Raw genomic sequence first — 18,470 nt, 5'->3', positions numbered from 1 at the left:
TGTTGAATGTTTGTTGTCAGGAAGTGATTGAGTCTGTTTTTAGAGAGAGAATAACGGACAAACATGAACTGCTCCGAGAGAGTCAGCATGGATTTACAAAGGTTCAGACATCTTTAACCAACCTTGTTACACTTTGTTAGGAGCTCCCTAATGGGTGATATAAGGGAATGTTGGTGGCTATTGTCTGTAGGGAATTCCAGAAGACATTTAAGAATGTTCCACAAAAGAAACATGGAGTCAGATCTTACATTCCACAACCATCTGATGAAGGAGCAGCGCTCTGAAAGCTGGTGATTACAAATAAATCGGTTGTATTAAAACCTGGTGTTCTGTGATTTTTAACTTTGTATTTGACAGTCCAACATCGGCACCTCCAAATCATGGAATCAGATGGAATTTGAGAAATGCATTTACCTTGGGTCAGGAATGGGTCCGGAGTTAGGAGACAGAGAGGGGGGATAACGTGTGTGTTTTCCAATGAGTGATGTCAATCGTGGTATTCCCAGGGATCTGTGCTGGGACCTCAGCTTCTCACGATATTTCTCAATGACTTGGATGAAGAAGCAGAGAGGCACGTCTCTAAGATTGCTGACCACACTGAGTGAGGCAGCTTGGAGGAGGTTACAGAGATAGGGAGGGTGGAGGGCAGGGAGGGATTTGAGAACAAGGATGAGAAGTTGAAAATTGAGGTGTTGCTGGACCTGGAGCCTATGTCGGTCAGTGAGGATGGGGGTGGTCGTGGTGGGGTGGGGTGGGGGACTTGGTGAAAGTTCAAATACTGACAGCAGAGTTTGGGATGAGCTGAGGTGTGGCGGCCGTTGTGATGTGGGCCAGGATAACATTGATTAGGAGATGCCGGTGTTGGACTGGGGAGCAATGGCTGTTGTCTATAGGGAATTCCGGAAGACATTTAAGAATGTTCCACAAAACAAACATGGAATCAGATCTTATTCTCCACAGCTACCTAATGAAGGAACAGCGCTCCGAAAGCTGCTACTTCCAAATAAACCTGTTGGACTAGAACCTGATGTTCTGTGATTTTTAACTTTGTACACGACAGCCCAACACCAGCACCTCCAACATTGCACTATACAACATACACACAGGTAAACGGACACACACACACACATATAAGTTTGTGGGGTGAATTTGTATTTGCAGAATTAGATCTTACTTTGCTCAAAAACTGCATGAATCCATGTAAGATTCTGTATATCCGTTTTTTGAATGAGAATCTGTCTGACCATTGTGGCACAGACAGCCTCACAGGGAGTTAACACCTTCAATACCTTATCTGAGCCAATTGTTAATGTTCACTAGAGAATGTAACTTTTAAAAAACGTTTTACAATTTACATATGAAAGAACTGAAACCAACATGGTCATTCTAAAAGGTGAGAGACTTAACAAACAATCGGGTCTTTTTCAATATATAATTCCAGTTACATCACACTGGAAACTTTTGCTATAAATTCTGTGTCTTACAATCTTATTCTCTACAACCACCTGATGAAGGAGCAGTGCTCCGAAAGCTAGTGCTTCAAATAAACCTGTTGGACTATAACCTGGTATTGTGTGATTTATAACCAGGATAACATTGGAATGGTCATGTTTGGAGTCCCCATGACATTGCTGAGATTTTCGGTGGCTGATCTTTGTGATGTGGAGGATATGGGGCTCAAATCAACCTCAAAGATGAGGCTAAAATTGTAAAGAGTTTGGTTGAGCAGCACAAAGTGCTCAGGGAGAGGATGGAGTTTGTACCGGGAGCTGAAGAGGATGGCTTTGATCTTCCCAATGTGTTTCCCAGTGAGCCTGGCTCCTCGGTCCTGACTGCTCTTAGCTGCTGTGATTGGTCACTGACTGGACACTTATTATTAGAGATTCTGACCACAGCAGAAAGCCCCAGTGTAAAAAATAACTGCAAAGACTGTCAGAGCGCAAGGTTGAAACTTCACCAATAGAGGAAGTGAAAGAAGGAGCTCGGAGCAGCTGGACGTTTGTTACTGAGTCGGAAGAAAACTGTGAATTGTCTGAACTCCCTGGAATCTTACAGCACAGTAGGAGGCCATTCAGCCCATCGTGCCTTTGAATGATCCAATTAGTCCCACTGCTCCTCTCTCTCCCCATAACCCAGCAAATCTTTCCTTTTCAGCTCAATCTCCAATTCCCATTTATAGACCTGGGACCACAGAATGAGACTGCCCTGAAGCTGGTTCCAAATTGGCATCTCATTCATTCATTGGGAGACAAACTGCCTGGGCTGGGAAATGGAGCTCAGGACCCTGAACATTCTCTCTCCTCCTGAGGGACACTTCATTTGGTTTTGTATATTCACTCGTGGGAAGTGGGCTTCAAAGGCTGGGCCAGCATTTTTTACACTGTCCCTAGTTGCCCTTGAGGATTTTAGATTAGATTCCCTTCAATATGGAAACAGGCTCTTCGGCCCAACAAGTCCACACCGACCCTCCAAAGAGTAACCCACCAGCTCCATTACTCATGATTAATGCACCTAACACTACAGGCAATTTAATATGGCCTGCGCATCTTTGGATTGTGGGAGGACACCCACGCAGGCACGGGGAGAATATGAAAACTTTACACAGCCAGTTGACCGAGGCTGGAATCGAACCTGTGAGGCAGCAGTGCTAACCATCTGAGCCACAGTACCATCCCAAAGGTGATGGGAAGCTGCCTTCTTGAATCGTTATAGTCCATAAGCTGTTAGTTGACCTACAATGTTCTTGGGAGAGAATGCCAGCATTTTGACCCAACAACAGTTAAGGAACAGCAATATATTTTCAAGTCAGGATGCTAAGTTTTTTTGAGGGAAACGTGTAGCTCACAGTGTTCCCCTGTATCTGCTGCTCTTGTTCTAAATGGAAATGGACGTGGGTTTGAAAGGAAACCAAAGGAACTGCAGATGCTGTAAATCCGAGACAAAAATAGAAATTGCTGGAAAAGCTCAGCAGATCTGGCAGCATCTGTGAAGAGAAATCAGAATTAATATTTCATGCTTGATCCAAAATGTTATCTCTGATTTCTCTCCCCAGATACTGCCAGACCTGCTGAGCTTTCCTGCAATTTCTATTTTTGTCCATGGGTTTGGAAGGTGCTATCTGAGGATCTTTGGTGAGTTTCTGCAGCGCATCTTATCGATAATACACACTGCTGCTACTGAGCATCGGTGATGGTGAGAGTGGATGTGATGCCAATCAAGCAGGCTGCTTTGCTCTGGATGGTATGAAGCTTTTTGAGTGGATAAGAAAGACATAGGATACAATAGACATAGACAGGAATGGATGAGAGGGATATGGGCCTAATGTAAATGAGACGAGTTCACTTCAGAAAACCTGGTCAGTATGTAAACGTTTGGCTAAAGGGTTTGTTTCTGTGCTGTACGACTCTGTGACACTATCAATCTATAAATGTTGTTGAAGCTGCACCCATCCAGGCAGGTGGGGAGTATTCGATCACACTCCTGACCTGGTTGACAGGCTTTGGGGGAATCAGGAGGTGAGTTACTCGATACAGTATTCCTTGCCTCTAACCTGCTCTTGTAACCACTGTGTTTCTGTGGTGAGTCCAGTTGAGTTTCTGGTCAATGGTACCTCAGAATGTTGATAGTGGGGATTCAGTGATGGTGATAGCATTGACTGTCAAGGGGCGATAGCTAGATTGTCTGTTATTGCTGATGGTCATTGGCTGGCATTTGCATGGCACCAATGGGAAATGTTGCTTCTCAGATGAAACCTGGGTATTGTGCAGATATTGCTGCATTTGAACATGGACTGCTTCAGTATATGAGACGTTGAGATTGTGCACTTGTTGGCAATGATCTACATTCATGCTCTTGCCTTGAATCGCAATATCTGTTTGGAGTCTGTCCAATAGGAGATAGATGGTACCACACACCAAAATGGAGGGTAGTCTCGATGTGAAGGTCAAACTTTGTTTCTACAAAGACTGTGTTATGGTCACTCTTACGAATTCTGTCAAGGACAGATGCATCTACAGCTGAGGTGAGGATGGGATCAAGTACATTTTTCCATCTTTTTGGTTCCTTCACCACCAGCTGCAGAGCCAGTCCCTCAGCTATGTCCATTAGGAACCAACCAGCTCGATCAGTAATGCTGCTGCCGAGCCACTCTCAGTGGTGGACATTGAAATCCCACACCCAGCGTACATTCTGTGCCTGTCACCACCCTCAGTGCTTCCTCCAAATGCTGTTCAACATGGAGGAGACCAATTCATCATCCGAGGGAGGAAGGTACCTGGTAATCAGCAGGAGGTTTCCTCGCCCATGTTCAACCTGGGGTCATAAGACTTCATGGGGTCCGGAGTCAACTTTGAGGCCTTTCAGGGTAACTCCCTCCTGGCTGTAGACCACTGTGTCATCAGCTCTGCTGGGTCTGCCTTTCTGGTGGGACAGGACACATGCAGGGACAGTGATGGTGGTGTCTGGGACATTGTCTGTGAGGTATCCAAAGATGTGCAGGTCAGGTGATTTGGCCATGCTAAATTGCCTGTAGTGTTAGGTAAGGGGTAAATGTAGGGGTATGGATGGGTTGCGCTTCGGCGGGTCAGTGTGGACTTGTTGGGCCGAAGGGCCTGTTTCCACACTGTAATGTAATCTAAAAAAAAATGTATGGTTCTGTGAGTATGACTCTGTCAGGCTGTTGCGTGACTAGTCTGTGAGACAGCTCTCCCAAGTTTGGCACTTGCCCCCAGATGTCAGTAAGGAGGATGGAGCAGGGAAGACAGGGCTGTTTCTGTCAATACCTTTACTGTGTCGAAATTGATGTCAGGCAGTCCGTCTGGTTTCATTTCTTTGTTGAGACGTCGTCACGATTGATACAACTGAGAGCCTTGCTGGGCTATTTCAGAGGGCAGTTAAGGGTAAACCACATTGCTGGGGGACAATGCCATTGATCCCAACATCACATTCTGACCTCCCCGTCTTTCCCTTTCTGTAGGTGGAAGGCCGAAGCCTGCCAGCAGGATATTCAACTGCAGGAGCTATCACAGTCCCTGCATAATTCTGTCCCCACATTAATTCAACACAAATTTTGAATTCACATCACACCTTCGATATCCAAAACATTCCAGGATGTTTCACAAATTTGCAGTATGAGGAATGGGGGAGGGTGGTGGATGAACATAAGAACTAGGAGCAGGAGCAGGCAATTCAGCCCCTTGAGCCCGCTCCACCATTTAATACAATCATGGCTGATCCCGTCTCAGACACAACTCCACTTTCCTGACAACTTTCCATCATCCTTTACTCCATTACTCAGTAAATATCTGCCCATTTCCTCCTTGGTGTGAGACAGGGAAGGGACCACTCCATTTCAGACAGTTGGGCTTTATGGAGCGGGTGGAAGGAAGGTGAGAGAGCACACCGGAATTATGGAGTTAGGAGGTGGGATGAACAGGAATAAGGGTTTCTGCGGTCAAGGGGCTGACGTAGTGATGGAGAGGATGTGGGGTTTGAAGCTCAGATACTGGAGGGTGCAGTGGTAAGGAAGCCCATGTTTACTGGTCACTATTGGAAGATCCAGTGGGAACAGGATGCATGTCTACTGGTCTCCATTGTTAAGGTCCAGGGCAAAGAAGGCCCTAGTTTACTGGCCTCTACTGAAGTGTCTTGTGAGATGGTGACCCATGTTTACTGAAGTCTATTGGAGCATCCGATGGGCTGTGGCCCTGTGATTACTGGTGTCTATTGTCGGGCTCAGTGTAATGGAGGTTCATGTTTACTGATATGTATTGGATGATCCAATGATATGGAGATCCATATATACTGGTCTCTGCTGGACATTCAGTGGGAAGGAGGCCTATGTTTACTGGTCTCCATTGGATAGTCCAGTGCATCATGGACACCATGGTGGGTGTCAGACTCAGTTCCTTTCTGTTGCAATTGTGTGATGGTCCTGAACTCTTCCCAGTAAAACACCCTGACCCAGAACCTGACCGTGGAAGGGGAAGGAGAAGGGAAGGGATTAGGTCATGTTGTGAATAGGCGGGATGGGTCAGTGGGTCAGAACCTGTCCTGTACCCCCAGTTCACACTGATGGCCTGAGGATCTCCTCTCTCTGCTGGGCCTTCATGGAATGCGCTTTGTGTCCAAACCAATCCCCAGTGAGAACAGGCCAACAGCACAGACCTGCCCTTCGTTTAACAAGAATCTGTCCATCATCATGAGACAGGCTAATGCCTGGTCAATGTGGGAAATGGGGCATTACTCCTGGAGAAGACATGCTTCTGGGGTCAATGGTTAACATCCATGAGTGGGCCAGAGCAGAGGGAGATTTACCCTGCAATTAACTGTCACCACCTGGGATACTGTGAGAAAGAGAGGGAAGAGAGGCAGAATGAGAGTTGGAGGGAAAGTGTATGCATGAGAAAGAGAGAGAGGGAGGTGTGTCTGTGATAGTGTGAGATGTGTGGAGGGAGTGAGAGAGATGCAGACCTGGAAGTAGAGATGGTGAGGTTGAAGGATATGGGGCGAGAAATAGAGTGGGAGACAGCGTGACTGAGAGGGACGGAGAGAGAGACAGAAAGAGACCAGGAAGATGTGAGACTAAGAGTGAAGGGAATCAAGAGAGAGACGGTAGGGTTGAAAGTGTGTGTGTGTGTGTGTGTGTGAGAGAGAGAGAGAGAGAGAGGATGGGAGAGATTAAGAGTGCCAAAGAGAGAGACTGAGAGATAGCATTGACAGATGTGAAACAGAATGGGAAGAGAGAGAGTGACAAAGAGAGAAAGTGATAAAAAGAGAGAGACAGGATCTGGTCACCACATTGTGGGAAGGAAGTGATTGTACTCGGGAAGGTGCAGAGATTTCCCAGGATGCTGCCTGGGCTGTAGGGTCTGAGAGATGAGGAAAGATTGGAAAGACTGGGGTTGTTTTCCTTGGAGCTGTGAAGGTTGAGTGGAGACCTGACAGAGGACTATAAGATTATGAGGGGCACAGATAGATTCGACAGGAAGGCAGTTTTTATATGGGTAGAGGGGTCAAAAACCAGGGTCAGAAACTGAAGGTAACACAGACACAGAAACACAGAAACTAGAAGCAGGAGTAGGCCATTCAGCCCTTTGAGTCTGCTCTGTCATTCAGTATGATCATGGCTGATCCTCTCCCTCAAAGCCATATTCCTGCTTTCTCCCCATTCCCTTCATGCTGTGAAAAGGCAAAACAATAATCTGAAATACATTCAATTCCCTCTCCTCCATAGCTGTCTGCATTGTAGGTACAGAATTTAACAGGTTGACTACCCTCAGAGTGAAGAAATGTTTCCCCATCTTAGCCCTAAATGGTCAACCTTGTATCCCCCAAGTCTGGGTCCCCTGGTTCCAGAATTCCCAACCAGGAGAAACCTCCTCCCTGCCCCACCCTGTTGGAATGTTATACATTTCAATCAGATCCCCTCTTATCCTTCCGAACACGAGTGAGTCTAGGCCCAGTGGAGTTGGAGAATGAGAGGAGAGTTGAGGAGAATTGTTTTCACCCAGAGGGTGGTGGGAGTCTGGAACTCACTGCCTGAAAGGCTGGTTGAGTCACAAACTCTCATGACATTGTAGCAGTGTTTAGATATTCCCTTGTGTTGCTGTAGCCTCCAGGACTATGGAACAAGAGCGGGAAAATGGGATTAGTTGTCAAGGTCTTTGTTGTCTAGCACAGACACAATGGGCCAAATAGCCTCATTTAGTGCTGTTCACATCAATGACTCTCTGAGACAGAGAGAGAGAGAGAGAGAGAGAGAGAGAGAAGAGGAAGTGTGAGGGGCTGATGTGGCTCTCTCTGCCTGATGCCATTTACATACTGAAGAACACCCAGTCAGACTCTCACAGGCTGCAGCTTTATAAAGTAGAGCCCAGTGAAGGGAGAGTTTATCAGGGACCAGGCACAGGGACAGGAGCACACACCATGATTTCACACATCCAGCTGATCTGGCCCCTGGCATTCTGTGTCGCAGGTACAAATCTCTCTCCTTCCACCTTGAATCTTTAGCTGCTCTCCATTTCTCTTCAATTCCACTGACTTGTGATTGAAGGGAAAATGCTGAAACCAGAGGAATGCTCAGTGTCTCCAACAATCTCTCATTTGACAGGCTCTTTCTGTGACAGTTCTGACTTCACTGTGTTTCTCTCTGACCCCTCAGGTATCAGTGGGGACATCATCATGACCCAGTCTCCCCCGGTGCTGTCAGTGGGACTGGGCCAGACCACAACCATCACCTGTTCGGCCAGTGGAGACATTAGCAGCTACTTTGCTTGGTACCAGCAGCGAGAAGGTCAGAAACCCTCTCTCCTGATCTATGATGCAACAACTCGATTCACAGGAGTCTCTGAGCGATTCACCGGCAGTGGGTCAGGGACCAGTTACACCCTGACAATCAGCAACGTTCAGAATGAGGATGTCGCTGACTATTACTGTATGCAGCGTTACACCAGACCTTTCCAGTGATACAAAGCCGTATAAAAACCTCAAAACACACAGCACCACCTCCTGTATTGACACATTCATAATTACATGTTGTATGTAATAATAGACACATAACCCTACCTCCACCACCAATACACATAGTTAGATATAAATGAAACTGAACAAATTACCCCATGCTGGGATTGTCACTGTCCATGACACACTCCAGTCCCTGTGGTGTCCACCGCTCACTGAAGGCCTCAAGTTTCCCCCTTACACTCCATGGCCACATGTGAAGAACAGCTGCAAGATTTGACAATGAAAAATATAGTTCACAAACCGTCCGAGCCCAGCTGGACACATCACAGAGAGAGAAACAGAATGAGAGAAACAGAGAGAAAGAAAGACATGAATGAGGGAGAGACAGAGAGGGGCAGGGAGAGGCTGAGGGTAAATGAGAGCTGGACAGGAAGAGGGTGAGAGTGATGGAGGGAAGCAGAGAGGAGAGGTTTTTGTACAGCTTCTGCACTGGGAGCTCTCACTGTGGTACACGTTCGGTAAAGGAACCAAGCTCAGACTGAGTAAGTTAACCTCAATCCTCTGTTATTAAGCACTGAAACTTTCTAAACACAAATGCTGAATTATAGAGTCATAAAGTCATAGTGATGTACAGCATGGAAACAGACCCTTTGGTACAACCCATCCATGCCGACCAGATATCCCAATCCAATCTCGTCTTACCTGCCAGCACCCGGCCCATAAGACCATAAGACATAGGAGTGGAAGTAAGGCCATTCGGCCCATCGAGTCCACTCCGCCATTCAATCATGGCTGATGGGCATTTCAACTCCACTTACCCGCATTCTCCCCGTAGCCCTTAATTCCTTGTGACATCAAAAATTTATCAATCTCTGCTTTGAAGTCATTTAGCGTCCCAGCCTCCACTGCACTCCGTGGCAATGAATTGCACAGGCCCACCACTCTCTGGCTGAAGAAATGTCTCCGCATTTCTGTTCTGAGTTTATCCCCTCTGGGCGGCACGGTGGCACAGTGGTTAGCACTGCTGCCTCACAGCGCCTGAGACCCGGGCTCAATTCCCGCCTCAGGCGACTGACTGTGTGGAGTTTGCACATTCTCCCCGTGTCTGCGTGGGTTTCCTCTGGGTGCTCCGGTTTCCTCCCACAATCCAAAGATGTGCAGGTCAGGTGAATTGACCATGTTAAATTGCCCATAGTGTTAGATAATGGGTAAATATAGGGGTATGGGTGGGTTGCGCTTCGGCGGGTAAGTGTGGACTTGTTGGGCCAAAGGGCCTGTTTCCACACTGTAATGTAATCTAAAAAAAAATTCTAAGGCTGTGTCCACCGGTCCTAGTCTCCTCACCTAACAGAACCAATTTCCTAGCGTCCACCCTTTCCAAGCCATGTATTATTTTGTAAGTTTCTATTAGATCTCCCCTTAATCTTCTAAACTCCAATGAATACAATCCCAGGATCCTCAGCCGTTCCTCGTATGTTAGACCTACCATTCCAGGGATCATCCGTGTGAATCTCTGCTGGACACGCTCCAGTGCCAGTATGTCCTTCCTGAGGTGTGGGGACCAAAACTGGACACAGCACTCCAAATGGAGCCTAGCCAGAGCTTTATAAAGTCTCAGTAGCACAAAGGTGCTTTTATATTCCAACCCTCTTGAGATAAATGACAACATTGCATTCGCTTTCTTAATCACGGACTCAACCTGCATGTTTACCTTTAGAGAATCCTCGACTAGCAATCCCAGATCCCTTTGTATTTTGGAAACTACTTTGTATTTTGGCCCATATCCCTCCAAACCCTTCCTATTCATAATCCATCCAAATGCCTCTTAAGTGTTGCAATTGTACCACCCTCCAATTGTTGAAGGTGTAAGTGTGGAGCTGCAGTGAATGAAATGGTTGATTGAGGAGCACTGTGTCTAACAGGGTGTCCAGCTGTATTTCTTTAGTTCCATTGCCCCTTTAAGCAGCAAGATATAAGTCAGTCAGTTTTACTCACCGTGTGGAGGAGCTCTGTCCATTTGCAGCCTGTGGTCCCATTCCTGCAGCATGGAGTGAAATCAGTAAGTAGCCTCCTGCCAGTCTCAGTGTGATGGACACGGGCAGAGTTTGATGTGAGCTCTGGCTCCCTGTCCCAGTCTCTGATCTCACTGACCTCAGCAGCAGCAGCAGCGGCACAGTGAGACACCGAGCTCCCACCTCCCCCAGCTTTAACTCTGCTCAACCACACAATCACAGAATTGTTACTGTGCACAAGGAGACCATTCTGCCCATCCTGTCTGAAACAGCTCTCTGAATGAGCAATTTACTGAGTGTCATTCTCCTGCCTTCTCCCTGTCACCCTGCACATTGTTCCTTTTCAAATAACAGTCTCATTCCCTTCAGAATGTTTCAATTGAAGCTGACTCCACCACACTCTCAGGCAGTGCATTCCACACCTGAACCACTCACTGGCTGAAAATGTTTTTTCCTCATTTTACTTGTGTTTCTTTGAACAATTACTTTCAATCTGTGGCCTCTCGCACTCAATCCTTTTCCTGATTTGGAACATTTTCTCCCTATTTACTGTATCCAAACCTCTCGTGAAGCTGAATTCCTTGAACAAACCTCCTCTCAGCCTTCTCTTCTCCAAGGAAGACAGTCCCAACTTCTCCGATCCACCTTCATCACTGACATTCCTCACCACTGGAATGACCTTTGGTTTCTCCCGATAGCTCAAACCCACCAGTCCCAGCAACAGATGACCAACACCTTGCTCAGCAACACTCCACAGGGCCCTACAATTCACTGTATGGGTTCTCTCAGGTTTGGCTTTCCAAAATGCAGCATCTCACTTTCTCTTTTTTGGAACACATCTGCCACTCCTCCACCCATTGCCTTATCTGATCATGGTCCTGCTGTACTCTAAAATAATCTTCTTTACTATATACTGCATAGTATAATATACACTGTTAGTAAACTCACTAACTGTACCACCTACATTCACATCCAAATCATGCTTTCAAATTACAAAAGTCAGTGGACCCAGCATCAATCCTTGTGGCATACCACTGGTCACAGACCCCCAGTCTGAAAAGTAGCTCTCTGCCACCATTCTTTGTCTCCTATCTTCAAGCCAATTTTATATCCAAATGGATCCCCTGGATCCCACGTGATCTAACCTTTCTAACCTGTGTATCATGTGGAATCTTGTGAAATGCTTTGCTGAAATCCATGTTGAAAATGTCTGCCTTTATCAATCTTCTTTGCCACCGCTTCAAAAAACCTCAGTTCCTCAGAATCCCCTCAAACAATGCACCCACCACTGACATCAGGCTCACTGGTCTATATTTCCCTGGCTTTTCCTTACAGCCTTTCTGAAATAATGGCACAGCATTAGCCAACCTCTCCAGTTCTCTGGTTCCTCACCCGTGGCTGTTGATGACACAAATATCTCAGCAAGGGGCCCAGCAATCTCTTCCCTAGATTCCCACAGTATTCTGAGATACACTTGATCCCAGAGATTTTTCCAAGTTTCCTAGCTTCCATGTCGTTCTCCACAGTAAACACAGCCGCAAAAATATTCGTTTAAGATCTCACCCATCTCCTCTGTCTTACCAAAATGCAGCACTTTGCATTTATCTGAATTAAACTCCATCTGCCATTCCTCAGCCCAATGGCCCATTGATCAGGATCCCATTGTGCTCTCAGATAACTTTCTTCAGTGTCTACTGTGCCACCAATTTTGATGTCTTCCACAGATGTACTAACGATTCATCCTTTCTTCACATCCAAATCATTTATATAAATGGTGAACAACAATAGCACAAGTTTCCACAAAAAAAGCCATGCTGACAATCCCAAATCAGTCCTTGCCTTTCCAAATGCATATAGATGCTGTCTCTCAGAACTTCTTCCAACAACTTACACACCACTGGTGTTAGACTCACTGGCCTGTAGTTCCTTGGCTTTTCCTCGCAGCTTTTCCTCAATAATGGAACAACATTAACCTCGAATCAGGCAGCACCTCACCTGTGGCTGTTGATAATACAAATATCTCAGCAAGGGACACAGCAATCTCTTCTCTAGCTTCTCACCATGTCCTGGGATACACTTAGAGTCATAGATCAGATTTATCAAATTTATGCATTTTAAGAACTCCTCTTCTGAAATGAGGATTCTTGTCAAGACATCGTTATTTATTTCCCTGAGGTCCCGAGCTTTCATGTCTTTCTCCCCAGTAAATACATTCATGAAATATCCCTTTAGGATCTCACCTGTCTTCTCTGGGCCTACACAGATGTGACCTCATTTATCCTTAAGGGGCCCTATTCTGTCCCAGCTAATCTTTTGCCCTTTCATTATTCAAAGAACACAGAACACAGAACATTACAGCTCAGTGCAGGCCCTTCAGCCCTTGATGTTGCACCAAAAGTGTGGAACCAATCTGAAGCCCATATATCCCACATTATTCCATTTTCATTCCACATGTTTATCCAATAACCATTTCAATGCCCTTAAAGTTGGCGAATATACTACTGTTGCAGGGAGTGCATTCCACTCCCCTAATCCTCTCTGAATAAAGAAACTACCTCTGACATCTGTCCTATATCTATCATCCCTCAATTTGAAGCAATGTCCCCTCATGCTATCCATCACCATCTGGGGAAAAAGTCTCTCACTGTCCATCCTTTCTAATCTTCTGATTATCTTGTTTGTCTCAATTAAGTCATCTCTCAACCTTCTTCTCTCTAATGAAAACAGTCTCAAGTCCCTTAGCCTTTCCTCATAAGATCTTGCCTCCATACCAGGCAACATACTAATCAATCTCCTCTGAACCCTTTCCAAAGCTTCCACATCCTTCCGATAATGCTGTGACCAGAACTGTACACAATACCCCAAGTGCGGCCGCACCAGAGTTTTGTACAGCTGCAACATGATCTCATGGCTCCGAAACTCAATCGCTCTGCCAATAAAAGCTAACACACTTTATGCCTTCTTAACAACCCTATCAACCTGGGTAGCAACTTTCAGGAATCTATGTATATGGACACCGAGATCTCTCTGCTCACTTGTACTACCAAGAATCTTACCATTAGCCCAGTACTCTTTATTCCTGTTGCACCTTCCAAAATGAATCATCTCACACTTATCCGCATAAAACTCAATTTTTCACCTCTCAGACCACCTCTGCAGCTTATTTATACACTTGTGTAATTTACAATATCCTTCGGCATTATCCACAACTACACTGACCTCAGTGTCATTCGCAAATTTACTAACTCATCCTTCTGCACCCTCATCGAGCTCATTTATTAAAATGACAATCAACAATGACCCCAAAACAGATCCTTGTAGTACACCTCGAGTAACTGAACTGCAGGATGAACATTTTCCATCAACCACCACCCTCTGTCCTCTTTCAGCAAGTCAATTTCTGATCCAAACTGCTAAACCACCCTCAATCTCATGCCTCTGTATTTTGTGCAATAGCCTACTGTGGGGAACCTTATCAAGTGCCTTACTGAAATTCATATACACCATATCAACCACTGTACCCTCATCCCCCTGTTTGGTCACCATCTCAAAGAACTCAATCAGTTTGTGAGACACAACCTACCCTTCACAAAACCATGTTGAGTTTCCCAAATCAACTTATTTCTTTCTGGATTCCCATCTGCAGCTGCAGAAATACCTATCGATTGCCCTCACTCGAATCTCCTCTCATTATCGCTCTTCCAGTCTTCCTTGTGCCCCCCACCCCTCCACCCCCCCTGTACAGCTGAGCCCCCCGTGATGCCATGGACTTGGCTCCGGCTGCACTCCCCAGATGAACCATCATTCTCATCAGGATTCTGAACTGAATCTTGTTTGGAGAGTGGGATGCACTCAGGGAATTCCTGTACTAGCTGCTTGGTCCTTTTGGACTGTCTGCTGCTCCCCCATTCCCTCTCTCCATGCATACTCTGAAACTGCAGAGTGACCATATCTCAAAACGTGCTCTCCACGGAGCTCTCAGCCTCACGGATGCTCCGCACTGACACCAGCTGCTGCTCAAGCTCCGAAACCCGGAGCTCCAACTGCTGTCACTGACCACACTTCCTGCTCTCATGATGGGAAGCATTCAGATCCTAGCTACCTCTCTGTGTGAAGTACACTCAATTACAGGGCCTCCCTAGCCTTCTGCAGCAGTGAGTTCCACAGATTCACAACCCTATGGCAGAAGGAATTCCTCCTTATCTCAGTTGAAAAGGGTCTTCCCTTCACTCTGAGGCTGTGCCGTCATGTCCCGGTCTCTTCCCCGATTGGAAACATCTTCTCCGTGTCCACTCGAGACAGGTCTCTCAGTATTCTGTAAGTTTCAATGAGATTCCCCTCCTCCTTCTAAACTCCATCGAGTCCTCAACTGTTCCTCATTTGATAAGCCCTTCATCCCTAAGATCATTCTTGTAAAACCCTTCTGTACACCCTCCAATGCCTGCACATTCTTCCTTATATACATGGCCCAAAACTGCTCACAATACATGAATTGTGTTCTGACCAGAGCAGTATACAGCTTCAGCAGTACACCTCTTTTCTTGTGTTCTACCCCTCTGGAAATGAATGCTGACATTGCATTTGTGCTCCTAACTGCCAACTGAACCAACATGCTAACGTTAAGAAAAACCTGATTATGACTCCTTAGTCCCTTTGTGATTCAGATTTCTGAATCCTTTCCTCATTTAGAAAACAGTCTATGCCTTTATCCTTCTTACTAAAGTGCATAAGCACACACTTTCCCACATTGTATTCCATCTGCCACTTCTTTGTCCACTCTCTGAGCCTGATCAACTCCTTCTTCAGCTTCTCCACTTCCTCAACACGACCTGTCCCTCCACTTATCTTTGGTTTGCCTGCAGATTTGGCAGCAATGCCATCAGATCCTTTGTCCAGATCATAAATTAATCATTCATTTTTGGTAAATAGCTGTAGTCCCAGCACGGACCTTTGCAGGACCACACTAGTCACCGGTTGCCATCCTGAAAAAGGTCCTTTTATCCCACTCTCTGCCTTCTACCAGGCGGCCAACCTTCTATCCATGCCAAGACCTTGCCCCTAACACCATGGGCTCTTCTCTTCTTCAGTAGCCTCCTATATGGCACTTTGTCAAATTCTGTCTGTAAATCCAAAGAGATCACGTCCACTGGCTCTCCTTTATCTAACTTGTTCATTCCTTCCTCCAAGAATTCGAACAGATTTGTCAGGTCTCACCTTGATGAAGCCATGCTGACACAGCCGACCTGACTATGCACTTCCAGCTCCCCTGCAATCTCATCCTTAAACTGAAGTCTACAATCTTACTCATGACTGAGGTCAGACTAACCAGCCTATAATTTCCCATCTTCTGCTTCCCTCTTTTCCTAAACAGTGGAGTTACATTAACCATTTTACAGTCCTCTTGGACTCTCCCTGACTCCAGTGATTCCTGAAAGATCACCACCAATGCTTCCACAATCTGCTCAGCTATCTCCTTCAAACTCTGGGGTGTAGTCTATCCAGTCCGGCTGATTTATCCATCTCAGAACTTTCAGCTTCCCCAGCACCTTCTCCTCAGTGATAACCATTACTCACATCTCTGCCCCTGAATCTCTTTAAGTTCTGGTATACTACTGGTGTCTTCCACCGTGATGACTGATGTAAAGTCACTATTCAGATCCTCTGCCATTTCCTTGTTCCCCATTAGTACTTCTCCAGCCTCAGTTTCCAGCAGTCCAACATCCAGTCTTGCCTTCCTCTTAGCTTTTATATTTCGACAAAAAAAAACAGTCTTGCAATCTTCTTTTATATTACCAGCTGGCATTTCATCTTCTCGTATTTTATCTTCTAACCCCTTATTGCATTGTTAGTTATAAGCTAACAGGATCTGTGGGTTTTAAAATAGAGAATAAAGTATAAAAGCAAGGAACTGATGCTCCACCTCTATAAATCACTGATCAGACCAGATTTGGAGGATTGTGTTCAGGTCTGAGCACCTTATTTAAAGAACAATATTAAAACCCTGGAGAGACTTCAAAGGAGTTTTATTGGAATAATACCAGGTATTGGAATAATACCAGAATGAGGGATTTTCGATACAAGGAAAGCTTAGAGAGATTGGGCTTATTCTGCTCTGAGCAGAGAAGATTAAGTGGTGATCTTATTGAGTTGTTCACTGTTTTGAACAATTTTGACAGCGTTAAGGAGGATATTCCGTTTCCATGCGTTGGTATGTCTGTAACTATGGGTAAAAATTTCAAGATGGTCAGCAAGACAGCTAGGAGTGAGATGGGGGGGAATGTCTTTCCGAAGAGAGTTGTTAAGATTTGGAACATGCTGCCTGACAGGATGGTGGAGGTGGATTCTGTTGAAGGTTTCAATGTGTATATTTGAAATTGATGAAGTTAGAGAGCAACAGAGATCAGTCTGGAGAGTAGGACTGGCTGGACAGCTCTTTCTAGAACCAGCACAGACATGATGGGTTGAATAGCCTCCTTCTGTACTGTAAATGCTGTTATTCCATTTCATCCTGTCAGCTCTTTGCCTTCCTCTGGTCTTGTTCAATTTCACTCCTGCATTTTCTATCCTCCTCTCAGCTTTCTGCAGGATTGACCACCAGATAACCAACATCACCTTCCCTGTTTGGTCTGCCCTACTCTGCCTGCTTTGACACATTCCAGACTGAGAGCCTAGATTTGTACATCCCCACCCTTACTCTTTGTGGGAACAGATTCTGAACAATCTCTGTCTCGTTCTTCAAGGCCTTCCACTGCCCTGACACTGAGTTCCTGTCCAGTCGCTGTTTCCAGTCCACTTTTACCAAATCACCGCACAATTTAGTAAAATGGTTCATTTCCAAATGAAAACTTTTACACAGGCTCCATGGTTCTCCATTTCCATCCCTATTCTCAATCTCACTGAGTTCTGATCACTGTCACTGAAATGCTCCCCCATTGATAGCCCTTCCAGCTGCCCACATTCATTCTATAAACGATGGTCTAAAACTGTCCCTTCTCTCTCTGCTGTGTCACCATCACCTTCTCGGGGACAGTTAGGGATGGGTAATAAATGCTGGCCCTGCCAGTGACACTCACATCCCAAGAAGCAATTTAAACAATGTCTGTTCTTTTGTCGGGTTTGTTAGGTATTGACTACAAATGTTCAAATGGATTGTTTTACCAGTTAATGTTCGAAGAGTTGAAATCCCTTCGAATGGCAGGGATTAAAATTGTTTCTCTTGTCTTACAGGCCGTGACAACTCTCAGCCCAAGCTGACCCTGCTGCCCCCCTCCCCAGAGCAGGTCAATGCCAAGGGCACTGCCACCCTGGTGTGCCTTGCCAATCACTTCTATCCCGATGAGCTGGAGGTGCAGTGGAAGAAGGACGGTGCAGTCATTTCGGACGGGGTTCAGACCAGCAACTACCTGCGAGCTTCGGACAGCACCTACAGTGTCAGCAGCCTGCTGACCCTCTCTGGGTCTGACTGGGATTCCAACGCTCGCTTCTCCTGTGCCCTCACCCACGTGACCCTCCCCTCACCCCTCAGCAAGAGCATCAGGAGATCAGAATGTGTGTAGAGTGTTTGAGACAGTCCACAGAGGAGACACAACTTAAAACAGAACAGGGCTGAGCTGGCAGGTCAAAGGTCATTGTCAGCACTGAATTTCAATTCTCTTCCTTCTCAGGACTGGCTCAGAGACACTTCTGAGGTTCAGGAGTTAAGGCAGGTTATTGGGACAGGTTAGAAAGAGTTTTATGATGTGTAAAATCTGATGTTGTCCTTGTCCTGGGAGTGTATGATGGGAACAGTATTGTCTTGTGATGCCAAGTAAAAACTTTCAAAGATGCGTGGGACACAGTGAAAGACACAAGGTGTACAAATCTTTATTCACTTTCCACCAAGAGAAAGAAAGGAAACACCCAAGTGGCCAGTGACAAGCAATGTCCTTCTTCGAGGGCAATGCTACATGATCACACAGTGAAGGGGAGGGCTGTGTACATTGGAAATGGACTGCT

The 18,470-nt window shown here is 45.9% G+C and overlaps 1 gene segment (V, D, J or C); it reads left to right on the top strand.

Moving 5' to 3' along the window:
* LOC122546420 (immunoglobulin kappa constant-like) overlaps window positions 1-18,249 on the top strand; it is a 32,324-nt gene extending 14,075 nt beyond the window's left edge. The window contains 2 exon segments of the C gene segment in view: window positions 8,162-8,293; window positions 17,703-18,249. Coding sequence covers window positions 8,162-8,293; window positions 17,703-18,031 — 461 coding nt within the window.
* The last annotated feature ends 221 nt before the right edge of the window (window positions 18,250-18,470 follow it).

The sequence above is a fragment of the Chiloscyllium plagiosum genome, unplaced genomic scaffold (assembly GCF_037043375.1).
Source record: "Chiloscyllium plagiosum isolate Xiang-an unplaced genomic scaffold, Cpla_swu_hap1 HiC_scaffold_167, whole genome shotgun sequence".
Taxonomy (NCBI): domain Eukaryota; kingdom Metazoa; phylum Chordata; class Chondrichthyes; order Orectolobiformes; family Hemiscylliidae; genus Chiloscyllium; species Chiloscyllium plagiosum.
This window is presented reverse-complemented; position numbering and strand designations above follow the sequence as displayed.